This window comes from Salvelinus fontinalis, chromosome 5, assembly GCF_029448725.1.
Source record: "Salvelinus fontinalis isolate EN_2023a chromosome 5, ASM2944872v1, whole genome shotgun sequence".
Lineage (NCBI taxonomy): Eukaryota > Metazoa > Chordata > Actinopteri > Salmoniformes > Salmonidae > Salvelinus > Salvelinus fontinalis.
The window spans coordinates 55,087,028-55,109,531 of record NC_074669.1 but is presented as its reverse complement, the minus strand read 5'-3'; the positions used below and the strand labels follow the sequence as shown (position 1 = coordinate 55,109,531).

At 40.7% G+C, this 22,504-nt stretch overlaps 3 protein-coding genes across 3 annotated transcripts; 2 read left to right on the top strand and 1 right to left on the bottom strand.

Annotated features, from left to right (window-relative positions):
- Positions 1–3,575: 3,575 nt before the first annotated feature.
- LOC129856131 (SLAM family member 5-like) lies at positions 3,576–6,900 on the top strand (the record flags this gene model as incomplete). The annotated part of the gene is made up of 3 exons (XM_055924236.1): positions 3,576–3,942; positions 6,015–6,314; positions 6,869–6,900. Coding segments are annotated over 3 exons (699 nt in total), but the record flags the coding sequence as incomplete, so codon positions are not given.
- Positions 6,901–10,512: 3,612 nt separating this feature from the next.
- On the bottom strand, positions 10,513–19,710 carry LOC129856129 (SLAM family member 5-like). Its single transcript, XM_055924235.1, has 6 exons — positions 19,653–19,710; positions 16,788–16,929; positions 14,816–15,051; positions 12,482–12,805; positions 11,993–12,289; positions 10,513–11,899 (listed from the first exon to the last, which is right to left on the bottom strand). The coding sequence occupies exons 1-6, from the start codon at positions 19,708–19,710 to the stop codon at positions 11,760–11,762; spliced, it is 1,197 nt and encodes a 398-aa protein (XP_055780210.1). The 3' UTR covers positions 10,513–11,759.
- LOC129854804 (uncharacterized) lies at positions 19,421–22,137 on the top strand. Its single transcript, XM_055921949.1, has 2 exons — positions 19,421–19,566; positions 20,999–22,137. Exon 2 carries the CDS (start codon positions 21,004–21,006, stop codon positions 21,946–21,948), a length of 945 nt encoding a protein of 314 aa, XP_055777924.1. The 5' UTR covers positions 19,421–19,566; positions 20,999–21,003; the 3' UTR covers positions 21,949–22,137.
- The last annotated feature ends 367 nt before the right edge of the window (positions 22,138–22,504 follow it).

The window sequence follows — 22,504 nt, the reverse complement described above, 5'->3', positions numbered from 1 at the left end:
CATTCTCACAATAGCACATTGGTACTAGGCAGTGACAAATATCAAAGCTGGGCTTGATTAAGACCCTGGATGGGAGACCAAATGGGTATATAGATTAACTGTATATAGATTAACTCTCCAGTAGGAGGTGTTGCCCAGCCTATTGGGTTTTTTCTGATAGTGGATATAACGTTGAAGATCTGATGTTGTTTCAAAGGTACAAAATCAACATATGTTAAACAAGGTTTGTCTATGTTGAAAATTGGTTACCATGATGACACACTGTACACCGAGTGTACAAAACATTAGGAACACCTGCTCTTTCCATGACAGACTGACCAGGTGAATCCAGGTGGGAGCTATGATTCCTTATTGACGTCAACTGTTAAATCCACTTTAATCAGTTTAGATGAAGGGGAGGAGAGAGGTAAAATAACGATTTTTTAAAACCTCGAGACATGGATTGTGTATGTGTGCCATTCAGAAGGTGAATTGGTGAGACAAAAGATTGAAGTGCCTTTGAACGGGGTATCGTAGGTAGTAGGTGCCAGGCGCACCGGATTGAGTGTCTCAAGAACTACAACTGTGCTGTGTTTGTCACTCTCAACAGCTTCCCATGTGTATGAAGAATGGTCCACCACCCAATGGACATTCAGTCAACTTGACACAACTGTGGGGAGCATTGGAGTCAACATGAGCCAGCATCGCTGTGGAATGCTTTCGACATCTTGTAGAGTCCATGTCCTGACAAATTGAAGCTGGTCTGAGGGCAGAGGGGGGTGCAAATCAATAATAGGAAAGTGTTCCTAATGTTTTGCAAACTCAGTGTACTCCGGTGGTTGAAACGTTCCCCTCAAAACAACATTGATGACTTTTTCTAAATCCAATCTATTTTTCACGTCACAATGCGTTGACAAATTACGTTGGAACAATGTTGATTCAACCAGTTTGTGTCTGGTGGGATTTTATGGTTATTGTGACACCAACTGTGGGTTTGCTAGTATAGTAACATAAAGGGTTATAGGTAACGTAGCATAAGTTGAACTCTAATTAGGACAGTGTATTCATTAGTCTGACACTGTTGCAAAACGTTTAGCAATGGAAACCGTTTCCTCGAAACTGAAAACTTTTTGCAACAAAAATGAGAGTTTCTATTAGACATATTCAGGTGGGTCCCTTGCTGTTTCATTCCATTTGCTTCCGTAGAAGGTGCCATGTGGAGCTACAGTTTTCAAACGTTTTATATCAAACGTTTATATATCGCTTTATTTGGATTGAATTTACCTTCCACTTTCATCATTGTTTGCCATCAGTATCACTTAGATATTGAGGCCTCTTGCATTCTCACACCGCTGAGGTGTGCAGTTATTCCCTTACAAGGCAGTCTGTTGCGTGTTAATGTTAACTTAACTACAACAGCAACCTCTCATCTCATCTAAGGAAATGCAAATGAAACCAAAAACCTGTAGGCTATTTGGCGTCTATAGAAGTGTTTATTGTTTGTTTTATCTGTGCTGAGGAGCAGGGAAACTTTAATCAGCCCAACTGGGTGCCAATTTTTTGTGTGTATTCACTGTACACGTACATTGCAGGAAATTGGTTCGCGTTTCAGTCATGTCTTTGGTCACGTTCGCATGCGTCAAATAAAAGCACCCTAATGATTGGGTGACAATAGAGCCACCTACAATGTGATGGCTGCAGGATGACGTTTGTTAAGAGCAAATGCAGAAACTTGCAGTCGACTGCAGTCTCAACTTCATGACATTTGATCACATAATTTTTGTAAAGTTCGTGCAGTTGACATGTAGATGCAAGTCGGAAAATGTGTATCCCCAGAATGCAATACATTTTGACTTGACAAAAGCGGTCAGCTCGAACGCGCCCATTGAGATGACTAACCGGGACTAGATTGTGTCAATTGACCAAGGAAAGCTGTGTCAAACCCTCAGCGCCGCAATACCGCTAGACCAAACCGAGTATCGCCCAGGTTGGCACAAGTAATAAAATCAAGGACGAAGAACAAACAAGACGGTACAGCAGAGCACCCCGATGGAGAGGATAGCTAGCTGCTCCAAACTATTGAATAGCTGCGGGTAGCCTATACTTATGCGCTTATACACTAACATAGAGCTCTTACCAAGCGAGCCCTTTCTGGAATCCGCCAATAAAAGGAAGAGCTGAAAGTTGCGACGCGAAAGCGCTACGCTGTACACTGGAACAATCTAGGGAGGACATTTAAACTATTAACGGTGCGCCCGCCTGAAAGCGTAGAGCAAATAAAGCGGATGTGAAGAGACCTATGAAGTCCCAGTAATAGAGAACTATAAAATGACAAGGCTTCAATATTTGGGAATATCAGTACTTTTCGTCATCGGTAAGTAGGCTATTCCTATATAAATTGTATTTCGTGTTTGTTTTTACCCCCAAGTCATAAGACTCCGGAACAGGTAATCAAATGGCTACCCGGACTATTTGCATTGTGTGCCCCCCAACCCCCCTTTTACACTACTGCTACTCTCTGTTTATCATATATGCATAGTCACTTTAACCATATCTACATGTACATACTACCTCAATCAGCCCGACTAACCGGTGCCTGTATATAGCCTCTCGCTACTGTTATTTTTCGCTTTTTTACTGTTTTTATTTCTTTACTTACCTATTGTTCACCTAATACCTTTTTGCACTGTTGGTTACAGCCTGTAAGTAAACATTTCACTGTAAGGTCTACACTACACCTGTTGTATTCGGCGCACGTGACAAATCCACTGATTTGATTTGTTACTGCTGTAATTTACAGGCAGGTCTCCTCATAATGTATAGGCTAGCCTATTAGATATTGCTTTGGAAAACAGCTCGGAGATTTTAAAGATGTTCCTATGAAGGTTCTACTGATTAACTTTTTGCTGCTTTTGGGAAACCGGGCCCAGGTTGTGGCAATAGACACAGTACTACAGTTTAGTTTGTGGTATCTACGTAATCTCGTTCAGTCTACGTTTAAACCTAACCTATGACCTGACCCATCACCTTATGCATTATGCCGATTTCAAAACTACTGGGAACTCAGAACTCTTCGACTTCAGGGCGTTTAACACAACTGGGAACTCGGAAGAAAACGAGCTCTTACAGGGAAACATCGTTTTGAATTTTGAACTGTCTTCCAACTCGGAATTCCAACTCGGGCCTTTTCCTAGAGCTCCGACTTTTTTACTTGAATTTAATGATTTAAAAAAAGAAGGTATATTTAAAACATACAATATACTTGCAGTGAAGCCGCTCAACAACTACTACAACACATGTCATGATTTTCCCAGTTGTCTTGAACGTACCATTACCGCCCCACAGCTGCATGAAAGTGACTTACACCCAAAACACTAAAACATAAATGGCTCCTAGCCTCCTACAAATAGGCAACTTTCTGTCCCTAACACTAAAACAAATAAAATGAAAAATACATATTTTTATAAAACTTAAACTAAATAAAAACTAGTAAAGTAGATCTGAAAACAAACTTAAGCTAAACTTAAAACAAAACCATAATAACCTTGACACACACACAGTCGATTTGTGCACATTGTCTTTGCTACTGAACAACACATTCATATTTTATTTGTTTGCTTCCAGATCTGTTGGGAGCTGTGAATGCTGAAGTGAATACATTGACACGGAGAGAGAGGCAGAATGTCACTCTACACACTGGACTAACTGGACTACAGGCTGATAAGATATTTTGGTCCTTTGGTCCAGTCATTCCAAACACCTCAATAGTTGAGAGTCAGGTCATCAGAGGAGAGAACATCACAAAATTCAAAGGAAGATTCCCAGACAGACTGCAGCTGGACAGACAAACTGGATCTCTCACCATCAGAAATCTCACCCTCAACAACTCTGGAGTTTATCAGATAGACATTTTTAATACACACAAAACATCTCAGAGATTCTATCTAACTGTCTATGGTGAGTGTTGGTTTTATATATAACAGTGTTTCAAGTGGGACCCAATGCCCATACCTTACAGTCATAGGTGTGACACACAACATTACACAGTGCCTGTAATATTCCCCCCTCTTTGATTTTTTCACATGTTGTTTTGTTACAAAGTGGGATTGACATGGATTTAGACCAATGGGATTTTTTTGTGATTAATCTACACAAAATACTCCATAATGTCAAAGTGAAAAGAAAACACTATAAAATGTTCAACCCCTTTGTTAGGAGAATCCTAAAATAGTTCCCGGATTAACATTGGCCTAACAAATCACATACTCTGTGTGAAATAATATAATATGATTTTTGAATGATTACCCCTTCCTCTGTACCCGATAGGCTGCATACAACATCTGAAGGTCCCTAAGTTGAGTAGTGAATTTGAAGCACAGATTCAACCACAAAGACCAGGGAGATGTTCCAATGCCTCATTAAATCCATTCCATTTTATAGCACAATAAAATAGTTATTATAGGCACTATATTATTATTATTATATAAGAGGCTATATTATAATGCTAGCCAAGTTGTTGCAGTTTTTTTCAATCACTTTGGCACATTTTTCAGATGTAAGGTATATTTTCTAAACTCTTGGTACAACACTTGTAATGCCCCCTGTCTTATGTTCTGAACCTTTGATTGAGGATTCATTTGAGGACAAAAACTTGCAACCCTGAGTCATTCATGAAAAAAAAAAAAAAACTTATATTTAAATTTTTGGTTTTGTTTTGCATGATAGACTCAGGGTTGCCTTTTTTTTTTTTTTTTCCCTCCAGAAAATAACATGAATATTTAATTTAGTCACCAATACTGTATATCAGACAATGATATAGGCTCACCATTTAGTCATTTTAATGTAACATTTAACCTAATAGCACAAAATACATGATACAATTTTCAAAACGGATATTTTTGAAGTGCTGAATAGAATGAAAAATAGAGGATAAATAACATTTGACATACAGTTTATCAAACTTTGGAGCATGTTGAGATTTTTATTTTTTTACAGAAACAGTTTCTTTAAACAGATATAGGAGTATTGTGGCATGTATTGTAAAACAGAAGCCTACAGGCAAAGTTATTGATGTAGCGTACTTTGTCGTTTCTGCCCCAAGCAACATTATACAATATCAACTTTTCTGTGACGTGTTACTGTAACTGCTACAGGATCATCAGCATAAATCATCAGCTTAAAGTGTATCAATTAAATTCTGATATTTACAACACCATTGTAGCGATTGTTATTATGTTCTCAGTCACCTAATCTAAAGCCGTATTATAAATAGGCCTAACCAGACATTGAGAATGGAAACCGTTTATGCGAATCACATGTATGTTCTTATAATAATGTGGGGTTAGTCATGTTATCCGATGTCTTGTTTTTTGATCACCTGTCAAATAAAATAAACCATGTTTTGAGTTTGTGGTCGAACGCAGACAAATGGATTGTGCGCGCAAAACCTCTTGCTGTGCGTTGCTCGGTAGCCTAAAAAGCTCTGTCTGATCATGTATTTAGCCTAGGCCTACTTATCGAAACTTACAACTACAACGTGATCATATAAACAATTAAAACGTGAAGGTATATCAAAACGAATATTAAACGATTACCTTGTTTAATGTCCATTTCCTGGTACGAGTTTTGACTGTCAAACAGTGGGAAAAACTAGATCCGCATTGTTGCCTCCTACCTCACTGTAAAATCCTACCACTGTGTTAACGTCACACCAAGTATTGCATTGTGACGAGCAAATACTTTGAATATGAATGCAAATTGAAAGGGGGATTTTGTGCAGTGAACAAGTGACTGTTGTGTTGCACAGTCAATTGAAAATGTGCTTAGTTTTGAAATGAGCAGTTTTGATCTGTTTAGATTTTGGTGCTTAGAGTTGTGAAAATGTACCACATACTTGTGAAATTTACACCAAAGTAATAAAAAAAAACTGAATGTGCTCACCACACTTTTGTTACTAGTGAGAGTTGTACTCCTACCCAGAGGACCAATATGAATGACATGAATCTGTGTTAAATCATTGTATTTTTATATCCCAGCTCTAGTACCATTTCCTCAAGTCAGAAAAATCCCTGAAGGTGATTTTCTGGACAGTTCATCAGAGAAGGGGAGCTGTTCAGTGGTGTGTTCTGTGGAGAACCGGAGAGACATGACCCTCTCCTGGTACAGAGGAGAGAAGAGACTCAACCAGACCAGCAGCCCTGACCTCTCCACCAACCTGTCTCTCCCTCTGGAGATAAAGCTACAGGACAAAGATATCTACAGCTGTGTGGCTGCCAACCCAGTCAGCAACCAGACAACCAAACTCAACATTGAAACGCTCTGCCTTCAGTTTGTAGGTAGGTCATTAATGGTATTGTGCAACTTTTTCTTTGTTATTGGACTGGTTAATTAGTTTACTTGGATCCCCATTCACTGCTATTCTTCCAGCGCTGGGGGTTAGACACCATATAAAACAATAATATTTATCTACAGGAACAGCCCACATAAACAGCATTCAGTTAACTTTTTTTTTTTCCTGACTAAATTAAGCCAAAAAGTAGAATGATTTACAGACACTATTAAATTAGATTATGAGAAGAAACAGGGTAAAGTGTACATATTGTTTTGGGACTCATCAGTTTGTTTCCTGTTTTTATTTTGACAGAATCAGGTCCTATTCTAATCACAGTCATTCCGATAATACTCGGCCTACTGTTACTTTTCGGAATATACTGCATCTGGAAAAAGAAAGATATTAAAGGTAAGTGACATATTACTTGAGTAGCCTAAAGACAAAGTACTCCTGTCATGGTTGATACTGTATGGTATGTTTGTATGTATGGTATGAGCAGTGTTGAAATGCGCAATTGTTTTTGTGCTCACTGTACAGGGTGCTGTGTATCCACCTCAGGGAGTCCAGAAGAGGAGGGCTCTGTGGTGTAGCCTACTGTCAGACCCTGCATTTCACCTTCTTCCCCACTGAAGAAAGAGAACTCATTAGACTGCGTCCCTGCCACTGTAAAAACAGAATGCACATTTTGACATGAACAAAGGATGTGTTTTATGTGTAACGGATGTGAAATGGCTAGCTAGTTAGCGTGTACGCGCTACTAGCGTTTCAATCAGTTACGTCACTTGCTCTGAAACCTAGAAGTAGTGTTGCACCTTGCTCAGCAAGGGCCGCGGCTTTTGTGGAGCGATGGGTAACGACGATTCGTGGGTGTCAGTTGTTGATGTGTGTAGAGGGTCCCTGGTTCGCGCCCGTGTCGGGGCGAGGGGACGGTTTAAAGTTATACTGTTACATTGATGCTGTTGACCCGGATCACTGGTTGCTGCGGAAAAGGAGGAGGTTGAAAGGGGGGTGAGTGTAACGGATGTGAAATGGCTAGCTAGTTAGCGGGTACGCGCTACTAGCGTTTCAATCAGTTACGTCACTTGCTCTGAAACCTAGAACTAGTGTTGCACCTTGCTCTGCAAGGGCCGTGGCTTTTGTGGAGCGATGGGTAACGACGCTTCGTGGGTGTCAGTTGTTGATGTGTGCAGAGGGTCCCTGGTTCGCGCCCGTGTCGGGGCGAGGGGACGTACTAAAGTTATACTGTTACATATGCAGCAAATAATCACTCCTCTTCTCTGTACCAACTTCTGTCTACAATTGTCTTACTAAAGGATTATTTTAATACTTAAACAAAGAGTCTGTGTTTCCTTTCCATTACTAATGTATGTTTGATAATTATATAGACCTGATCATTTGCTGAAGAAATTGACCAACAGCTGAATAAATTTTGTAACATTTGTTTGTAAGATAGCCTTAAAGGGCAATTCCGCCACTTTTCAACCTCATATTCATTATTTCCAGTAGCAAACCAGTGTCTCCAGCACGTTTCTGTGACATCACGGTGCTCCTCACTTCACTGCGATTCTTATGTTTGAAAATCACTGTTTTAACTTTTTTTTAAATATATATATTTTTTACCCCATTTTTCTCCCCAATTTTGTGGTATCCAATTGGTAGTTAGTCTTGTTTTTATGGCTTCAATTCCCTTACGGACTCGGGAGAGGCGTGCATCCCCAGAAACACAACCCAACCAAGCTGCACTGCTTCTTGAAACAATGCCCACTAAACCCAGAAGCCAGCCTGTGTCAGAAGAAACAGCATACACCTGGTGATGGTGTCAGTGTCCACTGCACCTGTCCCGCTACACGAGTGAGTCGCTAGAGCGCGATGGGACAAGGACATCCCTGCTGGCCAAACACTCCCCTAACCCAGATGATGCTGGGTCAAATGTTACAACGCCCCATGGGATTCCTGGTCGCGGCCAGCTGCGACAGAGCCTGACTGGAACCCAGAATCTCTAGTGCCACAGCTAGTACTGGGGTCACTGCAGTACCTGGTTAAAATCCAGGCTGCCTCACATCTGGCAGTGATTGGGAGTCCCATAGGGCCGAACACAGTTGGCTCAGCGTCGTTGGGGTAGGCCATCATTTTAAATAAGAATTTGTTCTTAACTGACTTCCCTAGTTAAATAAAGGTCATGTTTTTTTTTTTATATGTCAGATTCACATCTCCACCTCAACCAAAAATCGAAGTTAAAGAATAGCATTAAATCAAACTTTATTTGAAGTGCATTTCATTTTTGATTGGTTTTGAGTAGTCCTATTCCTTAACTTATGTGAATCCAACAAATAAATTATTAATTTGTAGACAAACTGGAATTAAAGCCAGACTAAGTCAGTGGGACAGATGAAACTATCCAAGCAGAAGATACATCTCCTTCAAATGATATTTGGTTGCGTTGACAACCAAACGTAATTCAATATCCAGTTTGTTTACAAAACATACAAATTATAAGTTGGATTCCGGTCTCCATGTCAAACACAAAATCTATTTCAAGTTTGATTTGATTTGGTCCTATTCTTTCTAGAAATCAACCAAAGCTGGAAACTGTAGGCCTATATGTATTGTCTATTTTTAGTTGAACACTGGGTTGAACTTTAAACAATAGCTGTTGGTGACTTTGCAAATGCTATAAAGGCCTAAATAGTATAATTGATGAAATATGACCTATAAAGTATGGTTACGTTTCATTTTCTCTGTTAAACCTTTCCTTTGGAATGACTTCGATGGCAACAGTGAATCTATTTAGTTATTAAGAGATCTCTCAGTAATCATTCTCACAATAGCACATTGGTAATAGGCAGTGACAAATATCAAAGCTGGGCTTGATTAAGACCCTGGATGGGAGACCAAATGGGTATATAGATTAACTGTATATAGATTAACTCTCCAGTAGGAGGTGTTGCCGAGCCTATTGTTTTTATTCTGATAGTGGTTGAAGATCTGATGTTGTTTCAAAGGTACAAAATCAACATATGTTAAACAAGGTTTGTCTATGTTGAAAATTGATTACCATGATGACACACTGTACACTGAGTGTACAAAATATTAGGAACACCCGCTCTTTCCATGACAGACTGACCAGGTGAATCCAGATGGGAGCTATGATTCCTTATTGACGTCACCTGTTAAATCCACTTCAATCAGTTTAGATGAAGGGGAGGAGACAGGTAAAATAAGGATTTTTTGAAGCCTCGAGACATGGATAGTGTATGTGTGCCATTCAGAAGGTGAATTGGTGAGACAAAAGATTGAAGTACCTTTGAACGGGGTATCGTAGGTAGTAGGTGCCAGGCGCACCGGATTGAGTGTCTCAAGAACTGCAACGCTGCTGTGTTTTTCAATCTCAACAGCTTCCCATGTGTATGAAGAATGGTCCACCACCCAATGGACATTCAGTCAACTTGACACAACTGTGGGGAGCATTGGAGTCAACATGGGCCAGCATCGCTGTGGAATGCTTTCAACATCTTGTGGAGTCCATGTCCTGACAAATTGAAGCTGGTCTGAGGGCAGAGGGGGGTGCAAATCAATAATAGGAAAGTGTCCCTAATGTTTTGCAAACTCAGTGTACTCCGGTGGTTGAAACGTTCCACTCAAAACAACATTGATGACCTTTTCCAAATTCAATCTATTTTTCACGTCACAATGCGTCGACAAATTACGTTGAAACAATATTGATTCAACCAGTTTGTGTCCGGTGGGATTTTATGGTTATTGTAACACCAACTGTGGGTTTGCTAGTATAGTAACATAAAGGGTTATAGGTAACATAGCATAAGTTGAACTCTAATTAGGACAGTGTCGGACACTGTTGCAAAACGTTTAGCGATGGAAACCGTTTCCTCGAAACTGAAAACTTTTTGCAACAAAAATGAGAGTTTCTATTAGACATATTCAGGTGGGTCCCTTGCTGTTTCATTCCATTTGCTTCCGTAGAAGGTGCCATGTGGAGCTACAGTTTTCAACCGTTTCATATCAAACGTTTATATATCTCTTTATTTGGATTGAATTTACCTTCCACTTTCATCATTGTTTGCCATCAGTATCGCTTAGATATTGAGGCCTCTTGCATTCTCACACCGCTGAGGTGTGCGGTTATTCCCTTACAAGGCAGTCTGTTGCGTGTTAATGTTAACTTAACTACAACAGCAACCTCTCATCTCATCTAAGGAAATGCAAATGAAACCAAAACCTGTAGGCTATTTGGCGTCTATAGAAGTGTTTATTGTTTGTTTTATCTGTGCTGAGGAGCAGGGAAACTTTAATCAACCCAACTGGGTGCTAGGGATGAGGGGCCAGATAAAAAAAAAATGCCTTTTGGGTTCCAGTTAGAACCCTTTTGGGTTTCATGTAGAACTCTCTGTGGAAAGGGTTCTACATGGAACCCTAAAGGGTTCTACCTGGATGGAACGGAAACAAAAAGGGTTCTTCAAAGGGTTTGCCTATCAGACCAGTCAAATAACCCTTTTAGGTTCTAGATATATATTTTTTCAGCTAAGAGTGTAGGCACTAGACACTATTTCAAACTCATAACAATCTCCAGATTGCACAACAAAAAGATTCTGGTTGTCATCACCACAGAAAAGCACTATTGCTGCACAGCTCCAGGAGCTCTGCTCAGGGAGCTAACTAGCCTAACAGTGTGCCAAAATACAAATGCTGAGAGAATGTTGTGATTTTAATAATTGATATGTAGTATAATATTTTTAGCATATTTGAACATACAACAAACTGTTGATTCAATGTCCTTGTTAGTACCTGACAAGATTGATTCCTGCTGAAAAAAATATAGTTATTCTAAGTCTTAACAGGCCCCTGTTAAAGTGCTGTTATGTGTCTGACACGTGATCTCCATGAGTGAAAGCACCAATGACACTGTGATAGCATTATGACACGGAGAGCAATGTCCACCCTTCCTAAAACAAAACAAAAAAGCCCACCAACAAACACTATGACACTTTTCATGGTTATGACAAAGTTATGTAGTCTGGACAGGTATCCTTATGCTTTTGCTATAACAATTGACATTAGTGGGCAAGTGGAAACAACTTGTTAAGTTATAAAACTGTTTCCAATACATAGTTACTTTTCCATATACATTTGAGTAATTTCGCAGACGCTCTTATCAAGAGCGACTTACAGTTTGTGCGTTTATCTTTAAGGTAGCTAAGAGAGACGTAACATGTCATAGTAATCAAAACATTTTCCTCATGAGGCTATCAGCAAAGTCAGTACTAGTAAGAAAAGACAAGTACAAGTGTTACTTCATGAAAGGGAAGGGTGTTCGTTTTTTCTTCTCATTATGTCCTGACATTTGTCACGTCATGTAAATGACAATACCACGACACTGTTCAAGTCCACGCAAAACCATGGACAGTTTTTGAAATAGTGATACCCCAGAGAGTCAGGTCTGAGTCCAAGGGTTTCGTCTGTGCCAGAAGTGATGAACCAGCAGAGCCATCGTGGCCACAGCCACCAGGGCAGACAGGACTGATCGCACCGCCAACTCTGTCAGGGTGATGCACCGGGCACAGTCACTGGAGTCTGAGAGAGAGAGAGAGAGACACACGGACAATGAGAGTCACATTACACATATCAATTGATCCAATATCAGTATGCTATGGACTGTTGACATACCTGCATGTTGCCTACAGTGCTCCTCGATGCGGAGTTTTGTTGTCTGGTTACTGACAGGGTTGGTTGCTACACAGCTGTAGGTGTCACTGTTTTTTCCTTTAATTTCCAGAGGGAGCGACAGGTCGGCCTGATGGGGACTACTTGTATTGTTCAGTTTCTCCTCTCCTCTGTACCAGGACAAGGTTACCTCTTTCCCGTTCGCCACAGAACACACCACGGAACAGCTCCCACTGACCAACCGACTGTCTACTGAGGGATTATGTGGGGTGTTTCTGATGTTAGGAGTAGGCACTGAAGCTGGGACACCAGGAGAGACCAACAGTTACTACGGTGATTACAGGACATAACATAGACTAAAAGTCACATTTATAATGAACAATAGCAAAGGGAATTTGTGGATTTACCATGAACAACTTAACTCTAAATACAGATCTTGTTTGATGTTGATTGAAAACGGGTCTCTTGCTCTGATATAAAACACACACTCACCGTAGACTGTGACACTGAAATTGTGGTAGGTGACCTGTTCACTGACGACTTGAAGCTGATAAACTCCAGAGTCGTCGAGGGTGAGATTTCTGATGGTGAGAGATCCAGTTTGTCTGTCCAGCTGCAGTCGGCCTTGGAATCTCCCTTTGTACTCAGTTATAACTTCTCCTCTGAAGACCTGACTCTCAACAATGAATATCTCTCGACTGACTGGTCCAAATATCCAAAATATCTTTGCGTCACTCTGTAGTTTGGCAAGTCCAGTGTGTAGCGTGACAGTCTGCCCTTCTCTCCCTCTCGGTGGCTTCACTTCCGCCTTCAGACCTGAAACACAGTAACACGTTTGATAAGTCACCCACCTAGTCTAAGAAGATTTCACACATCAGGGGCCTGAGTCCAGACCACACAGGAAGAGCCAAGCTTCCTCTTTTTGAACAGACAGGAAATTCTAACAGCTTTAACTACTACAATCGCCATTGCTCTGTCTAAAAAATTTAAATGTATGTGGACATTTTCTTGATTCCTCAATATAACACCATATTTTAAGTACACAATAGGAGAAATGCCACACCAATTAAAGTTGTATTCAGGTATTATATTATGTGCATCAGTAAAATAGGAACACAAAGGACATTTTAGATGATACAGGCTTATTCCCTCTTATTGCTACCTTTAGTATTGTATTTAACTGATATCTTTCAACCACTAATAAGCATAGTTTAAATACTTTGATTTAAATCAAATATCCACGTCATAACAAAATAACAGAACATAGCTGTAAAAACCTGTTAAAAAAATGATTTATGCTACCTGCCACCAAGAAAAACAAGAGAGTAGGTATTAAATAGCGTACCATCTTCTTAGTCAGTCCAACATCTATCTGGTCGTAACTACACTGATACGACTTATTTCCAGTGGTCTTTGACTTCCTGTCTTTCCCCACAGCGGAGGCGGAGTCACCTCATCGACAACCTTAATCTCTCAGCTCATATATGACTGCTGTATTAGTTTCCACTGGGTGGCATAGATGATGTACAACAGGGGCGGCAGGTAGCCTAGTGGTTTGAGCGTTGGACTAGTAACCGAAAGGTTGCAAGATCGAATCCCTGAGCTGACAAGCTACAAATCTGTCGTTCTGCCCCTGAGTAAGGCAGTTACCCCACTGTTCCTAGGCCATCATTGAAAATAAGAATTTGTTCTTAATAACAGCATTGCCTAGTTAAATAAAAAAAATACGCTACTCTGGCCTTCATAAGACATTGATGGGTCTGAAATAGGGGTATGTTTTAATGAATTGTGTGACAGAAAAGTCTATTACAGAAAAGGGACTCTATTACAGAAAAGGGATTTCAGGGACACCTTGGTGGTCTTTGATCATTTGTACCACTGGCCTGTCCGTGCTCATGAGGAGGAGTCGATGCTGTTTCAACTGTAAATGTTTGTTGAATTTGTGATCTCAACAATAATATCCACTGGGTGGCGGCATTGTACAAAGTAAAGGAGTATTTAAGAGTTATATCCATGGCGGTGTCTCTGTCTACCAAAATAAAGGCCAAATCACACACACTGTAAATATTGTCCATCATCATAATCATTATAATAAATATGTTCCACCCTGAATTAGTTTATTATGTATAAATAAGTTATTTTGCACCTCTACTACCTGACGTGAATTCAGAGAATATGAACGGTGCTGACACATTCCAGATCAATGTTTTATTAAAAATTATGTACTTTACAGTAAGACAATGACAGGTCTGCATTGGATGAGTCTCACACATAAGCATTGATGTTTGTGAATTAAGATCATTAACAATGCAGCAGAATTTTTGCAAAAGAGGCATCAATCTACATACATGTGTTATGTACAATGAAAGCAGTGACATAACACTGCATATTTACTTCAGAAGCATAGGCTTTTTAAAAGTCTTCTGAATCCTGACAAAGCTGTGAGAGTGACTGAACCAAAAACGAGAAGTCGGATAGAAGTCGGATAGAACTGAACAAACCAGAATGGTAGAATAGAATTGAATAGAATCTTCCCAATGAACCTATTGTACAGTACTACACAGAAGTGTATTAGGGCATGTGATGAGACAGTCAGGGCTGAGCCTGAGAGTGTCTTTTTTTGTCTGAAGTGATGAAACAGCAAAACAGTCATGGCCACACCCACCAGAGCAGACAGAAACAATCACACCACCAACTCAGTCAGGCTGATGCACTGGGCACAGGAATCTGACAGACAGACAGATGAGTTACTACAACTAGGGCAGACAAGTGTTCAAATAGCTTAATAGCTTAAAATGAATATCCCATCATGGATTATTGTCATACCTACATACTGAGGACAGTGCTCCTCGACGTTGAGTTTGGTTGTCTGGTTGCTGACTGGGTTGGCAGCCACACAGCTGTAGATATCTTTGTCCTGTAGCTTTATCTCCAGAGGGAGAGACAGGTTGGCGGAGGAGAGGTCGGGGAAGCTAGCCTTGGTCAGTCTCTCCTCTCCTCTGTACCAGGACAGGGTCACCTCTCTCCGGTTGTCCACAAAACACACCACTGAACAGCTCTTACTTCAATGGACTGACTGGTAAACTGTGAGGTTCCTGATGTGAGGAGTAGACACCGGAGCTGGGAAACCAGAATGAATAACATGTTATTTAAGTACATTGACACATTAAAAATACATTGACGTAAAGACACACTCACTATAGACATTAAATTAAATCTCTGGAATGAGATCTCTTCGCTGATGATATGTAGGTCATAAAGTCCAGAGGCATTTATGATGAGGTTTCCGATGGTGAGAGATCCAGTTTGAGTATCCATCTGCAGTCTGTCTCTGAACTTCTCACCATAGTCTGTTCTATTCACACCTATGCTAAGCTGAGCTATTCTTTTTTTCTGGACTCACTGGACCATATGTCCATAGTATGTGATCGCCTCGGTGTAGTTTGGTACGTCCAGTGTGTAGAGTGACTGTCTCTCGCACTCCTCGTCTCACATCCTTCACCTCAGTCTGAGCAGAACTCTTCAGATCTGGGACACGGCGAAACAACAGTTACTCACCGAAAATGGGTCAAACCAGAGTTCTTGCATCAGGGGCCAGAGCCCAGACCACACAGGAAGAGCTAAGTCTACACAGAGCAGGGACAGGATGTGTTTTCTAAATGGTCATTTGATTTTGCTGGGCTACTACAATCACTGCTACTTAAAGGGGAAGTTCAGTATTTTTCAACTGCATGTTAGTTGGTTACTGAAAGTAGTCTTTTCGACCAGGAGAAACTATAATCCATGGTTCAGTTTTCTTTAAACAACCACAGCTATCTTTAGCCACCGCTAGCTAAAAATCAATAATGTAGTAGTAGAGGCATGCAGCACATGTAAAAAACAACAACACCGTAACCAAATAATTGAGGTGATTTCAGTTTATTTAGCCCGAACATTTTTAACATGTGCCACATACCCCTCTCCCTCCCATATAGATTTTTTAGCTAGCGGTGACTAAAGGTAGCCGAAGTTTGTAGTGGCTGTTTAACATAATCTGAACCAATGGATTAGAGTTTCTCTTGGCCCATAGACTACTTTCCGGGGTGAGGAACCATCTAACGTTAAAATACTGTACTTCCCCTTTAATTTAGTGAAACATAATGTGGAAATATTAGCTTAGTGCAGCAATTTAAGGCTAAATGTATTTCAAACCTGAACCGGCATCAGAAATAATGCTCTTCTAAATAACAAGCACGTTTTAACAACAGGTAGATTATCGTTAAAAAGCTGTTCTATTATGTAGAATAGACCAATATAAATACAAGTGAACATCTTTATCATGTGGCTTTGAAGCTCAAATTCTACCATTAATATTTTCTTTCATTGATATTTTGCAACACGTTTTAATAATTTGAAGCAAAATCAGAAATCAAATAACCCTAGAAACCTAGAAAACAACAGAACATGTCGTGAGACACCTGTTCAAAAATCCCTTTCCAGTTTACCTGCCAGCAAGCAAAGTACGAGAATAAGTATCAAGTATGGTGCCATCTCCTCAGTCAGCCCAAAATCTATCTGGTCGTAACTAAACATTCTGTTTTTGATTTTCGGTCACTTTGTCTGTCTCCACACACATAGAAGAGGCGGAGTCTATTCATCTACAATCTCTCTGTTCATTAAGATGTAGGTCGAGTTTTCAAAGACGTTGCATTGCATCAACTAATTGTTGCGTGCCACTTAAATCGACTGCACAGTCGGGCATCAGATTGCGATATCATATGGGTTCGAGTTCCCCTGCTAACACGCTGCATGCATTAACCAATAGTTCCGTGCCACGTCATCGACTGTGCAGTCGCGGAACCAGATAGCTGTAACACGTGATGTGGTTAGCTGGCAAGCGTCTGCAATGTAGTCAGCCAGGAAGGCCACCAGGTGGCGGCTGGACTGTACAGTGTGAAGCACTGTGATACAGCAATGAGTAGTGAAACAACTGTTCACTGCTTTTCCTATTATCAGAAACGTTGAACATGTAATATCCTATTATAGCATTTATAATTCACTTAGTTGTGCGTCACATTTTCCATTGTGTCATAACAAAACAATGAATGATCTTCCCACCCACTCTCCTCTCACCAGCACATTACCCGTTACCACACAGTCAAAGATCCCATTCGGAAACTAAACAGTGGTGGAAAAAGTACCCAGTTGTCATACTTGAGTAAAAGTACAGATACCTTTAAAAATAGGAAGTTACTCAAGTAAAAGTGAAAGCCACCCATTAAAATACTACTTGAGTAAATGTCTATTTGCTTCTAAATATACTTAACTATCAAAAGTAAATGGAATTCCTAAAATATACTTGTGTCAAAATCATTCCAAATTCCTTATATTAAGCAAAGCAGATGGCACCCTTTTCTGTTTTTTAAAAATGTAAAGACAGCCAGGTGCACACTCCAACACTAAGACATCAATTACAAACGATGCATTTGTTTTTCGTGAGTCTGCCAGACCAGAATCAGCAGGGATGATCATGTGTTCTCTTGTTCAGTGTGTGAATTGGACTATTTTCCTGTCCTGCTAAGCATTCAACATGTAACGAGTACTTTTGGGTGTCAGGGAAAATGTATAGATTAAAAAGTACATTCTTTTCTTTGGGAATTAAGTAAAAGTAGTCCAAATATAAATAGTAAAGTAAAGTACAGATACCCCAAAAAACTCCTTAAGTAGTACTTTAAAGTATTTGTACTGTCATGACGTTGCCCTCTTTGGGTACAGCAAGCCCCATCTCCCTCTCCCTGTCTCCTACACCCAGGCTGCTGTGGTCAGAGAGAGGTCGTACATTTCTGGAGGAGATTATCTCCTCATGGCCACAGTATAGAGGCAGAGTGAATTTTCATAGAGAACAAATTAATTTCTTCCACCTCACAGAACTTGAGGTTCGAACAACATTTATGTTCTGGAGAAGGTATAAAAGATCGGTGAAGAATCCAGCTACAAACTGGTTTGTTTGGTACAATTTTGTGAAACTCATGGGAGACAATACAGCCACATTACCATAACGCTGTTTATATAATAGCCTCAGATATGAGGTTTACATCTAATTGTTGTATAAGATGGATGAGTGAGGGTGATACTGTTTGTGGAATTGTGTAATGTGATTTTGGACTGTTAATGAAGGAAACTCCAATTCCCTTTGGAGTTTAACTAAATCAGAGGACCGCCCATGAGCACAGTTATGGTCGGGCATCCTGGGACAGGACCTTTTCTGCAATTCCGAATATAACCCCCACCTTGAGAATTTCTCAACAGACCATGTTCCTCTCAATTACGAGAGGACAAAGGTTGCAGTCCAGCTTACCTCGAAAAACGAGAGGGCCAAGGTTTGAGGCCAGACTGCTGAATCTTTTAACCATCCCACGTGGTTAAACTCTTAGACTATCGATACCGACAGAATAAGAACAAGTCTTTGATATTAATTACTAGTCTGCAGCTAGGAATTCGGTATCATTGAACGCGAAGAGCGACAACTGACGAAACATCTATCCATAACGTCATGAATGAATGTCCCTCTGAACTATCCATTCTAACCACGACAGAGAGGGCGGACAAACTCTCCAACAGAAACAAACTTTTCAACAGAGACCCCGACGACACACGTAAATATATATATTGATTGCAATTGTTCCCAAATGAGTGAGCGTTCATGTTTTGTCTTATCTCAGTCGACACCCACTTCCCTTTTGTACAGCAAGCCGACATGCCGGTTTAGCCCACTAGGGCACATTCCCCTATCATTTCTTGTAACCATATTTACTTTGTTTGTTTGTGTGTGCACTTCTGTGATTGTTTAGTTAGTTAATGAATAAATGATTTAAGACAATTGAAGTATGGATGAATCATAGTGAAGACTGGGTTCGTGCAGATAACCAACAATTTACGACGTTTGGAATGAGACTAACGTGAGGTAAAGAAGAATTCATTAATCAGAAGACTATTGATCAGATATGAAAACATCTGAAAAGTTATATTAGGAAAATTATAACTTTGTAATCTAAATATTTTCCTTGGTGCCCCGACTTCCTAGTTAATTACAGTTACATGATTAATCAGTTTAATCACGTAATAATCACAGAGAATCTTTGATAAAAACTAAGTCTTCAGTTAATGATAGTAAAGACACGACAGTACTTAAGTACTTTACACCACTGAATTAAACCAATCATCTTTTTTAATCACACCAATAATCTGGGGTCAATTCACTCACTTATTTCCCCCACCATCTTTTCACCTGGCTGATAAACAAAATTCAAATCATACACATTTTGTCTCTCTCTCTCTGATAGTATTTTTATCACAGATTTTTTGTGATTTATTTGAACCATCTCTCACTCTCTCCTCTGCAGCCTCACACACGTCAGTCTCACCGTGTTTTACCCCCACCCACCTTCCTTCCTTCCCTCCCTGTTCTTTTTCTCTCTCTCTAACTGATTTTCGTGCACATCTGCAAGAGCCCCCGCTCTTTCAATCGTTTCTCTCCGTCTCATTCATTCAGTTTTATTTCCCTGTCAACTTCAGAACCGATCGATCACATTGATCAGGTGAGTTGAACGCTTTGATTTCATGTCATGTTTATTCGTTTGATAAGTCATTGTTTTCTTTGTCATGTTTGATGCTTTCTGCTCACTCTGACCGTCTTTCTCTGTGCCTTTGTCGTTGATCCTCTCATTTTCTCTGGTGTCCATCTCTACATCACCTCCCGATGTTCACACCTTTCGCCCCCAACCGCTCTCGACCCCACCACTTCAAAAACATTTACAAATATATAACCTTTATTTAACACGGGAAGTCAGTTAAGAACAAACTCTCGTTTACAATGAAAGCCTACCTTGAACAGTGGGTTAACTGCCTTGTTCAGCGGCAGAACACATTTTTACCTAACAGCTTGGGGATTTGATCCAGCAACCTTTCCACTAGGCTATCTGAACATGACAGTGTTTTGGGGCAGCACATTATGTGACCACACTTGATTTCTACTTTTCTCATCCTGTATTCCACTTCCTATTTAAGCAGGACTTAATATTTCCATTGATGTTCTTGATTTCCGTTTTTTCACGATTGAGAATTGACCAAGCAAAATTAGCATCGTTTTGGTTGTGTTCAAGAAGGATTTAGACTCCTGAGGATGGACATAGTCATTCCAATACAATCCAACTTGATTTGTTTTATCAGTTGGAAACATGCACAGACACAATCAGTTGTCCGTTTTAGAAATTCATGTTGGTTTGAGTGTTGGATTCTAATAGTTCTCTGTGGGCTGGGCCTGGTTACCACAACACAGCTAAGCAATTGAAGCACTACAAAGATTATACTGACAGAACAGATGAGGTTATATAGTCTATAGTTCTGCTTTATTACTTGAATTGAGTGAAGGAGAGTAAATTGGCCATACAGTGGTTATTGACCACTTCTGTGTGTGCTGTTGTTCAGGAATGTAGAGAAGGTTAGAAGGCTTTGCAGTGGTCCAAATCTTCAGTTACTTAAGTGTTTCTGCTTTCTTACGGGAAAAACTCTGCCATTTTGAATCTGCGATTGCAACGTGAATGTTTAGACTGGGTGTTCTATTTCTTTTTCCTCTCGTGGACCTTCTTCTGCTCGTTCGCATGCGTTGTCAAATGGTGCTTCAGTTTGCAAAACGAGGGAGGATGCGGGACAGGTGGCTCAGCCGCAAGCAGTCTTAAGTTCCTGTTAACAGCAGCTCCTGGAGCACACCGCCATTTCCTGTGTGTCGGTGCGTGCGCACCTTTGTGTTTCCGATGCATGAAATAAATCTTGACATAAATATGAACTTGAAGTCCCTTTTGTTGTTACACTTAAAATAGCAAATACGTTGTGACCTACTTTGGTGTTTCTGTTTCTTGTCCTCATTCTCCACCTCATATGAGTCTTTTAGGCCTGTTTTACATTTCTTCCCATCACCCACCATGTTGGGCTGACATCACCTTATCCTCTATTTCTCTCTCTCTCTCGCAGTCACAATGAAGGCCAATATCACCCTGGCTCTGAGCATGCTCTCTCTGGTCCTCTTGATCTTCGTCCATGAAGCCACGCCTGACTCTAATGGAACTGTCAACGATGACACACAAACTGCAAAGACGAGCACGAGAGGTGGACTGTTGAATGATACCGGGACCTCCACTGACCAATCCACAACTGAGAAGCATGACAGAAGCATGCATGGTCATCATTCTGGCATGACAATAGCCCCCCCGAATGGTACACCCACATCCACAGAGAGTCAGACATCTGCAACATCAGGAAACACAACCCAGCAGACTGAAAAGACCACATCCCCCCCACTCACTAAACAGACAATACCTACATCTCTTCCCAAGACCTCCCCCACCACCTCAACCACTCCATCCCATATTAAACCCTCACCTGCTCGGTTAAGTACGCGGTTCATCGTGCTCCTGGTCATCATTCTTCTCGTACTGATTACCGTGCTGTGCTTCTACAAGTGGAACACCCGCCACTCAGGCCAGGACAGCTCCGCCCCTCGGCTGTTACTGGGTGTCAGGGAGCGCATGAGGGGCAGGGTTAGAAGCCTGGAGGATTGGCTGGGGCTCAGCCTCTGGCCTGGGAAGAGAGTGGTGGAGGGGGACGAGGAAGAGGGAGAGGGGGACGAGGAAGAGGGGAAGAGTGGAGATGGAGAGGCTGCTACAGGAGCGACAGGGGGACAGGATGTCGGAGATTCCTCAGACGACTACTCCAGTTTAGACGGGATTGACCTCAGCGAGAGAGCCAAGAACCTGGAGGATGAGGAGAAAAAGGAGGAGGTGGTAAAGGGAAAGAGTGGGAGCGAGGGAGGCCAGGATAACATGAAAGGAGAGAGGACTGATGGAAGGAAGGAGGGTGGTGAAGAAGAGCGAACAGGGGAAATCTCCGGTGAGGGAGATACTTGTGACCTCACAGCACTGTAAGGAAAGAGGGAGGAAGGGGTTAAGATTGTGATAAAATAAGAGAATTGTTGATGTTAATTTTGTGACTCAATTCACTCTTCCTATAGTCTATTTTTCATTTAAGCGTGTAAATGTTAATTTCAGCCAAATATAGTTTTTTGGTAATCCCTGTTACATGTGTGTTTTAATAAACTGACTAATAGATTCCTGCTTCTAATTTATATTACACACATTTGCACAATTCACTATTTCTGCTAAAATAAGTTGACGTTGAAAAAACTGTGTTCACGTGTATTTGTTTGATTTTCAACTGCACCTACATTTTTTTTTTTAAACAGATATTGAGATTTGTCACTTCAAAGTAAATGTCCTGGACTAAATTATAATTCATTTGGTTGGAGGTAGGTGATTGTGTGTAATTTCTCTCACCCGTGGTAAGTTGCAGGTGCCTACTGGGTAAAAATATCTATTCAATCAGTTTAGTAAAGAGAAAACAGAACATTCTGCTGCATTGACCTCCATTGAAAAAGTGCAAAGGCGCCAAAATACACCGAGTACACAAAACATTAAGAACACC